This window comes from Salvia splendens, chromosome 18 (genome assembly GCF_004379255.2).
Source record: "Salvia splendens isolate huo1 chromosome 18, SspV2, whole genome shotgun sequence".
Classification (NCBI taxonomy): Eukaryota; Viridiplantae; Streptophyta; class Magnoliopsida; order Lamiales; family Lamiaceae; genus Salvia; species Salvia splendens.
Window position 1 is genome coordinate 2,846,846 of NC_056049.1, and position 9,993 is coordinate 2,856,838.

At 29.6% G+C, this 9,993-nt stretch overlaps 1 protein-coding gene across 1 annotated transcript; it reads left to right on the top strand.

The window, feature by feature from the left end:
* The first annotated feature begins 7,975 nt into the window (after positions 1-7,975).
* On the top strand, positions 7,976-9,271 carry LOC121775788 (F-box protein At1g61340-like). The gene is made up of 3 exons (XM_042172838.1): positions 7,976-8,529; positions 8,615-8,689; positions 8,780-9,271. The coding sequence occupies exons 1-3, from the start codon at positions 8,320-8,322 to the stop codon at positions 9,035-9,037; spliced, it is 543 nt and encodes a 180-aa protein (XP_042028772.1). The 5' UTR covers positions 7,976-8,319; the 3' UTR covers positions 9,038-9,271.
* Positions 9,272-9,993: the final 722 nt, after the last annotated feature.

The following is a 9,993-nucleotide window of genomic DNA, read 5'->3' on the forward strand; positions in this document are numbered from 1 at the left end:
GCATGATAAGTGTTTGACTCAATTTACAAATAATAATAATTCAACGCATTTCGTATAAGATAAAATGTACTCCATAAAAGTATGTTTGTCTTATCAATGCAAAACGATTATAAAACTCATGTGTGTTATATTCATGTATATAAAAAGTTAAGTACAAACTTAGTGAAATTTGCTAGCTATGCATTTCAACTAGTATTTCAACCTATTATATTTTTTGACGAGACAAGAGTATTAGTAACATGCAACTGAGGAATGTTTTGCTATTTATTCGTTATATTTCGATTCCCCCTTTTCAGTATAGATTTTTGTGTAGTAATATTTCACTCATACGTATTTTCTCCATTCTCATTAAAAATGAAACTTTTTTTTAGTTGTCCCGTTAAAAATGAAATGTTTCTTAAAATGGAAATAGCATTATCTCTACGTTTCATTCTCTCTTACTTCACTCTCGTTTTATTAACTCACAAAACAATAATGCACAAAATCTCGTGCTGAAAACCAAATATTTCATATTTATTAAAACGGCGGGAATATTAATGATTTGATGCCACTATTTGAAAAAATACCTAGTATTATGAGGAAAGAAAACGCTACTTTATTAAAATAGTGATTTATATACCGGGTATAGGGAAATAATATCTTACGTACTTTATGTGAGTGCAACCCTATTTAGCGTTGTTTGCTTTATTTATATATCTTAATTTAATTCTATTACATTATAAAATTTTATTAAAAATTTTATTTTGACAAAAGTCATATTAATACTAATATTATGAGTAAAGAAAAGCTAATGACAAACACAAATTTTGCATGTTTGTAAGACCTAGATTTGGTTCATTTGAAATGCCAATCATGCAAATTATGTTCTTAAATTGCATATGTTATATTACATTTCTGTATTTTTGACGTGTTTATTGAGAAATGATAGAAAAAAAAAACAGAAAAAGGTGCAAAAACTAAAATTAATTTGGCACTATATTAAAAAAACCCAAAGCTTACAAACAAAAACTAATCTTATTTCCATTATTTAAAATTTTAATTAATATTAGACCTATCTACTCAATCAATAACATACACAACTAATTTATATCCAATCCATCAAGTTGACACTTAATTTTTGTTTAAACGACTTTGTTACGAGTTCGTCAGAATAATCTGAAGTGTTCTACGTCATTCCATTAACAAAATCATTGGGTAAAGTCATAATTACTAATACACGTGTTTATTATTAAGAGAATTAGAGATATAGAAAGGGATATACCATGCATTTCTCAGCCTCACATTTGTCCAACTCCAAAGCTATGTGCTTATTAAAATTGAGTATCACCAATTGGATAAAAAGTAAATTGGACAATACAACATTATGATTCAAATTGTCTATTGTTTTATATAAAGATATACATCACAAAAATACATTATTATATCATGTCCCAATTAATCTTGTGGTTAGGAGATTTGATTACTGAAGTTTAACTTGTACCAAGATTTCTCACTGACATGTGATTATTCAATAAATTTTATCACAATATAATGATCAATATATATAAATCGAGATTGATCATACATTATTATTGGATTAAGTACCAAAATCTACTAATCAAATAACATTAAAACTTAAATTTTTTCGAATTCAACAAATCAAATTATATTACCCTTGCATGTAATTTTGGTTTAAATCGAACTTTTAAGTTTTTATGACTTTTTTAATTTACATTGGTAACTTCCATTGGGTTCTAGGATATTCCACTGACAAAAGTAAATTCATTGTAGTATTAATACACGTGGCTAAATAAGAAAGATATTACAAAAATAATAGTGTAAGAAAAGTCGTGATTTGGCACACTCTTTAATTCGAAGCCTCACATTTGTCACAAAGCTATGCGCTTGTTTAAATTGAGTATCACTAAATTGGCAACCACTAAATAAACAATACTAGTGGTACAAGATAATGATTCAACTATATTACTCACTCTATCTATACAAATCCCGTTTTTCTATTTTAATTCATTCACAGATTTTTTTTGATAAATACTAATATGGTCTCGCATTCTATATCTATTAACTCATTTAATTCATATTTTATTTAAAATTAATATATATAAGTGAGATCCATATTCCATTATTTTTATCCACCAACCTTTCTTAAAACATTCTCATCATAATTAAAGAATCATTATTATTATATATAGTTCATGGTTCAAATTAGCTTATCTCCCCTAGTAAAAAAAAATAGTAATCCATTTGTTGGACTAGAGAAATTCCATTTCATTTTGATCATACGCCAATAAGAGTTCTAATTTATTAAAAAAAAGTTTTTACATTCTACTAACTTATTTTACTTATATTTTATTATAAAATTAATACTAATAATCTAATATATAAAATTAAAACTCACATTTCACTATCTTTTTAATTCACATTTCTTCGCATTTCTGAAAACAAGCTGATCTCAATTAGAACTCCTAATTGCGGATGAATATGGTATATCCTACAAAATATTAATATAAAAATAATTTTATTTTTAATGTAAATGGAGTATATACTTTATAACAATTATTTATAAAGGAAAAACAAAAGATCATGTAATGGTATAATTTTATCGTTAAGAAATGTAATCAAATGCAAACTCTAAATATTGTACAAACTCCAAACTATGATATGAACAGTTAAAAATGTCAACAGATGACAAAATAACAGCAATAGAAAATATTAACACAGTGTCAACGATTGACACCGTATCGACATTGTGTTGACGTAAAAATCTTGAAATATCTAGAGTTTGCATTTTATCACTATCCTCGTCATTATACATTAATTACCGAGGGCATTGAAGTTAGTTTAATACCAAAATGGTATAGTTTACTAGTTTTTCATTTTTTATATTCGTGGATCATTTTTCTACATTCGACATGGATTGCAACTTCTTTTCATTTTTCTACTGCACTTAAATTTGAAAGGTCGAATTCTAAAAGAAAAAAAAGAAGGTTAAATTTCGTTTGTACTAATAAATAAATCCATTAATAAAATGAACAAAGGAAAGTAGAACATTGAACGACTTGATTGAACTCCATCGAAAAAGAGAGTGCTATGGTCCACTTATTTTATCTATTTTATTTTATTTGAAATTTGAATTTATCACACATATATGAGGATTTATTATTGCCAGTATGAAAGTAAACCATCCTTAATTAAACATGTCGATTAATATTTAGTCAAAACGGCAATTAACTAAACAAAATTAAAGAAAATTACTTTTGACCTGCTTTAAATTGTACTTATTGATACAAGCAGAGTTGACTTCTATTGACACACCTACCTCATTTAATCAGCATTGTGTTGGTCAAATTACTTCACCTATAATTAGTGGAATATTTACCGATTATGATCTAGGAATACTTGATTATATAATTTATTTTTTTTGATATGCATCTTTATTGCCTTGCCGTTACGTTTTACTAGGAGTACTTTATAGCAAAATCCTTTGTTTTTCTTCGAGTCAATTACATTTGTAATATTACTATGTTTTATATCAATCTCTTCCGTAATTTTGCACAAAAATTAATTTGTAGGTATCAACCGAAAATAGAAATTGAAACATCAATTCGCAATAAGAAATTAACTGAAAAATATAAAATTTGATAGTATAAAGTTTAAGTAGCATAAGTCACGCTAATTACTTCAAAAACTAAATTCATAAATAAATAATACTCCTACTACATAATAGATAAACCTATATAATAATTACTTTCTTGCGCATTGCGTATGTGTATACGAGTTGTCATTTCTATTAATAAAATAAAAATCTCATAATTATTGACGTATGAATTATAAATATTTTAAGTACCGACATTCATTTTGTACACTGTGGTAAAGACGTAAAAAGATTAATTTCGTTAATATATTTGTACTATTATATATTCGTGACAAACACAAAGCGAGAATATTCTATATAATAATATATTAATATCCAGCTGCCAAGATGCATATACTAATTAATGAAAAAATATGAGTGGATTTGGTGACAAAATAATAGTCTGTACTATCAACTTTCCAATTAAGCAATTGCTTTTCAGAGGTGGAAAAAATATTTATTTAGTAATTAATAAAAAACAAAAATTATATATATACGTATGTCTACGAGTGGATATCGTGACAAAATAATGTCTATATTATAACTTTCCAATTAAGCAATTGCTTTTTTGCGGTAAATAACAATATTCCTAGTAAATTTCTTAGTAAATAAATTATTCTTAGTTAACTTTAGCTCACCACTTCACATCTGCTTCTGAGGGCCTATATCGTAATTTCCCATTCACTTAATGATTAACCAAAGCGTGTGGTTTAGATACTATAACCGGCCGTCAAACGGTTTATTGACTTAATCACTTGTCTAACATCTTATCTCTCTTTCCCCTTTCTTCATCAAAATTCATCTAGTTTCAAGAATTGAATTACACATTTGTGGATTCCTTCGATTATTACCGTGGTTTTTTGGCTTGAGCATTTGATTTTTCATCGAAAACCTCGTGTATTTGGCTTGAGCACTCGCTATTTTTTGACTTGAGCACTTGGTAGCTCGTGTTGTACAAACTAGAGGATCCAAGTGGGGATTTGAGGGGTCGGCTGACCCATCATTGGCTCATGAAGGTCGATAAACTCCTTTTAATTTGACTTTTATAACTATCGTCGATCTCATTGCAACAACCCTTCAGCGTCGACTTGAGAAAAAGAGAGACTGAGATTCTTGGCGTGGTAGGTGTTCGACTCAGTTTAGAATACTCAAAATATATTAACTTCGAATAAGATAAAATTTGTTATTGTTGATTGGATCCATAAAAATGTGTTTGTCTTATTAATACTCTATAAAAAAAACTTGTGCATTTCAACCTAATTTATAATTATCATGAGACACGAGTACTCACATTTAAGCAACTGAGGAATGTTGTGTAATAATTAATTCACTCGGTGGTTGTATAATTATATTCCTATTGATGATTAATTAACGCCACTACGAGTAAAGAAAACGCTACTTTATTATGATTGTGGTTCATGTATAACTTGTATGATGAATGATGATGAATCTATAGCTAGTTCTTTCAGAAAAATCGTTACTTATACGTGAAGAATATACATAGTATATACTATATAAATGAAACTATATCTAGTTCTTTCAAAAAAATCGTAACTTATAAGTAAAGAATATATACACTCCATATAAATGTTTGATTGCTTAATAAGAGTAACTAGCTAGTATCAAGATTATTTTAAAAATGACCAAAATTATTATATATTTTATAACTAACGGAAAAAATTTAAAACCAAGACTCATTTTGGTAGACTTTATACTAAAATTAAATATTTAATTCTATGTACTCAATCAAAAAACATTCATAACATAATTTGATCCGAGCTTATTTAAAACGAATATCACTGAATGGTAATCACTACATAAATAATGCAACATAATAATTCAAATTATGTATTTTTGTATACAATGAAATATTCTCATCAAATGAAGCATTGTTATATAGAGTTCATGGGCCAAGCTAACTAGCTTATCTCACTTAGTAAAAGAAAAATTTATCCTACCATATATTAATATAAAAATAATACTTCATTTTAGTCTAAATGTACAAAAACACCTTTTAACAAAAATGATTGAAAAATAATTCCTAAAGGAAAAAAAATGAAAAAAGTGTCTTTATTCACAAATATAAATAGATAATAGTATAACAATTAATGTACTAACTACTAAGTACTCCTATTTTACAATGTCATATTACAAGAGTATTAAAGTCCTTTGAACAATTGTTTTGTGTAGACGTGTTTTTACTAATGTAGTTTTCCCTCAAATATATGTATGTGTGTAAATAAGTTTTAAAATACATAACGACATGGATTGAACTTTTTTTTTCATTTAATTAACGATGTTAATACTTAATACTTCATTTATATTTGAAAGGTTGAATTAGGTTGAATTATAAAAGAAAAAAAGATGGTTAAATTTGGTTTGTACTATAATATAAAGAAATGTCATCCGTCAATTGACACAATTAATACATCGATTAATAAAATGAACAAAGGGAAAGTAGAACATCAAACAACTTAATTGAACATACATTGAAAAAGAAAGTGATATGCTGGGCCTCTCATATTATGGTCCACTTATTTTATCAATTTTATTTTATTTGAAATTTGAATTTATCATTTATTTTATTTGAAATTTGAATTTATCATACTTGGTATTAGAATTTTTATGGCTAGTATGAAAGTAAACCATCCTTAATTAAAAATGTCAATTAAAATTTAGTCAAAATGACCATTAACCAAACAAAATTAAAGAAAATTTACTCTTGACCAGCTTTAAATTGAATTGATGCAGAGTTGACATCTCTTGACTCGCCCACCACATTTTATCTCCATCGTTGGTCAAACTACTTGACCTAAAATTACTGTAATATATTTAATATTTACCTTGGATCTAGGATTTTATTGATATATAAATCTTTTTATGCTTAGCCGTTACGTTTATATAATAAAATCCTTTGTTTTCTAATATTATGTTTTATATATCAATTGTTCCGTAATATTTGCTCAAAAATTAATTCGTGGGTGTCAATCGAAAATAGAAATCCAAACATCAATTTGCAATAAGATATCAATTGAAAATTATAAATTTTGATAGTATTATAAAGTTTAAGTAGCATGAGTTACGCTATAAAACCAAATTTCATAAATAAAAAAATACTAGCATAGGTTTCATGGTTTTATTAGGCCTTACAAATCATGTAATATTATAACTATTCATTTAAACACAATAGTCAAGGACAGGTGCTTGCTTGGTAAACTATAAAATTAATTTGTAGAATATACCGTAATTTAATAACACGTATTTAGATAAGACTGATCATGTGTTACATTAGATTTTCATATTAATTTCTCTATCTACTATATGCTTTCTGTCTCGATAATTTTGATAATACACGACAGGGATTTCATACAAAATTAGTAAAGTTGAAAAACAATAAATTGAAAAAAAACAGAGTATCTGTTTAGTTAACGAAGAAGGTAAAACCTGCCTAAAATATAATGTACCTGTTTACTTTCTTACACATCGTATTTGTATATGAGTTGTCATTTCTATTTCTATTATAATAAAATACTAAACCTAGTAATTATTGATATATGAATAATAAATATTTAATAACCGACATTAATTTGGTATATACTGTTGTAAAGGCGTAAAAAGAATAATTTCATTAATATATTTGTACTATAATATATTCGTGACAAACATAAAGCGAGAATATTCCATATAATATATAAATATCCAGCTGCCATGATACATATACACTAATTAATGAAAAAATTGAGTGCATTTGGTGACAAAATAAGTAGTCTGCACTATTAACTTTCCAATTAAGCAATTGCTTTTTTGAGGTGAAAAAAATATTCTTAGTCATTTTAATGAATAAAAAAAACTATACTTAGTATATATGGAGTACAAAATAAATAGTCTGTATTAGTATACTTTCCAATTAAGCAATTGCTGTTTTGAGGTAAAACCAATATTATCAGTAATCTTCAGCTCAGCATGAGGGCCAAAATCGGAATTTCGACATTAACTTAATGATTAACCAAAGCGTGTGGGTTAGATGTTAGATACTGTAACCAGCCGTGACACGGTTAAATTAAATCCAGCCACCAATTTGGAACTACGAGTAGCAAATCACGGCCGTTCCTTTGTACACGTGTCGGCATCTGGTTAGGATGCGTTTGAAATCGCACACAGCCAGTCATTGTAGCAAAAATCAAATACACGTCTCTATACAGCCGACTAAGAAGACCGACCATATCACTGCCACATCACCTGAACCACCCCATGTTGCCGCTAGCCTATCACGACTCTCCACGTGTCCCACCATAACGGCTAGTTTTCCTGCCTGCTATAAACAGTGGAGTCTTAACACCTCGGGTGCTTTCTAGTGAAAACCATAAACTCAGATATTTATCGCTTAGAATAACCGCTTTTTCGAGAGAGGGGATTTCTGCAATCGATCGATTCGATCTATTTTTAGAGAGAATAATCTAGACATTTCTGTAAAGTAGCGCCGGATTCGCTGATTATTTATATATAGAAGATAGTTGGAAGACGGTTTTTGTTTCCTTCTTCAGTAAGCCGTTACGCCAATCTCCATTTACTGTGTATTAAGTTGGGCGCTAGTTCTCCAAGCAATAAATAGATTCGGAGCTCGATTTTCTCTAATTAGGTTAGCTTTTAGGATTCTGGTTTGGATTCAGATCTTGGAGTGTGAAAAAATGGGGTCTAGGGTTGATGAAGGGTACGGAATGGGGTTGGTGAGGAGCACTTCGTTTGGGAGGAAGAGAGTGTTTTTGTCGAATCAGAGTATTGAATTTGGGGATTATGATGATTGTGCTGCGAATCCGAGTTTGAAGAGACGGTGCTCTCAGAATTCTGTTTTTTCGGGGGAGGAAACGTCGCTTGAAGATTTGCCTCAAGAGATTCTGGTTAGTATTCGATTTCCCCCCTTTTTTGTGCCTAATTTTGATTATGCTGATTTGTTAAACAAGATTGTGTTCTTCTCATTTCCAGATTCGGATACTGTGCGGTGTGGAGCATGACGATTTGAAGAGTCTGTTCTTCGTATCCAAAGCCATTAGAGAAGCGGTGAGCTTTGTTCATTTCTGCAACTTTTTTTTTGTTTTTTAAATTAATATTTTTGATTGATCTAATTAGATTGATTTTTGATTGAAACAGACTGTAATCGCGAAGGAATCTCATTTTGCGTACAACACACCGAGGAAGACGGTGGGATTTAAACCATTTAGCAAAAACAGAGTGGACTGGCTAGGTGAATTGATGGAGATGGAAGCCCCAAATGCTCCATTGCAGCATAGGGTTCCACGGAAGAGGCTGAGTGCGAAGAATCTAGCCGACATTTCGGTGGCGCTCTTCGCCTCCGGCGACGAAGCCAGCTGCTGCTGGCCTCGTAGAGATCTGTTTTCGGAGAATTGAAGATAGGAAGCAATTGTTTGGATGATATTATTGGATCGAGTGAGCATATGTTAAACCACAACTTGAAGCCCACTTTTTTGTCTGTCTTCAACTTCTCCATTGAAGAAAATGGGGGCGGCTTGTTGGGGTTGGTTTGTCTCTAGTTTGTATGTACATGCGTGGATCTTGATTATGATATGTAGATGTTGTAATTTATTCATGGAAAAATCAATAAGAAGGGGGCAGTGATGATCATTGAGCATGTGTATTGTATATTTAATTAGTGAATGCATGAATTAAATTAGTCAGCAAGTTAGAGCATCCAAAGCGTTTTGGTATCATCTATAATTCTATATGATTCTGTGAGGCTGAAAATGAGGTAAAACGCCATTAATGAGTGGTGGGAAAGGAAATGGGTGGGATTAAGGGGGGAATAATTTAATGTTTAAAATAAGTTTTCCCGCTTTGTCCCGAGTGGAGAGAATATTGCGGTGTTCCAGAATGTTGTCGCCGCCTCGGATTCTTGCATTTTGGGCTCGAAGCCCCAAAATCCACTCTTTTTTTACCAATTTAAAACTATAACCTAAAAACAAATGGCGATGGTAACAAGGGCTGGGATAAGGCATCATTTTGTGGCGGGCCAAGAATGGAGGTCGGCCACCGTCATAAAAAGAAATATTTTTAAAAAAATCAAATTGTTATGTATCCTCATTATATTAAAGCAAACACTATGTATCAATGATCCAACTTTAGATATATTGAAGTAGGTTCTGGTTATGTTGAGATTTTTTAGTTTAATTGAGAATTAAGATATATTTTTAGTTACTCATTTATAATATTTTCAAAATGTCAACTCAACTACAAGTAGATTATATCAACTTGGAGGTAATATAGTCAATAGCATGCACATCAAATGTCAACAACTTATAGTTGATATTATATGTGTATATTTACCATGAATTGTATACGTAGTTGAC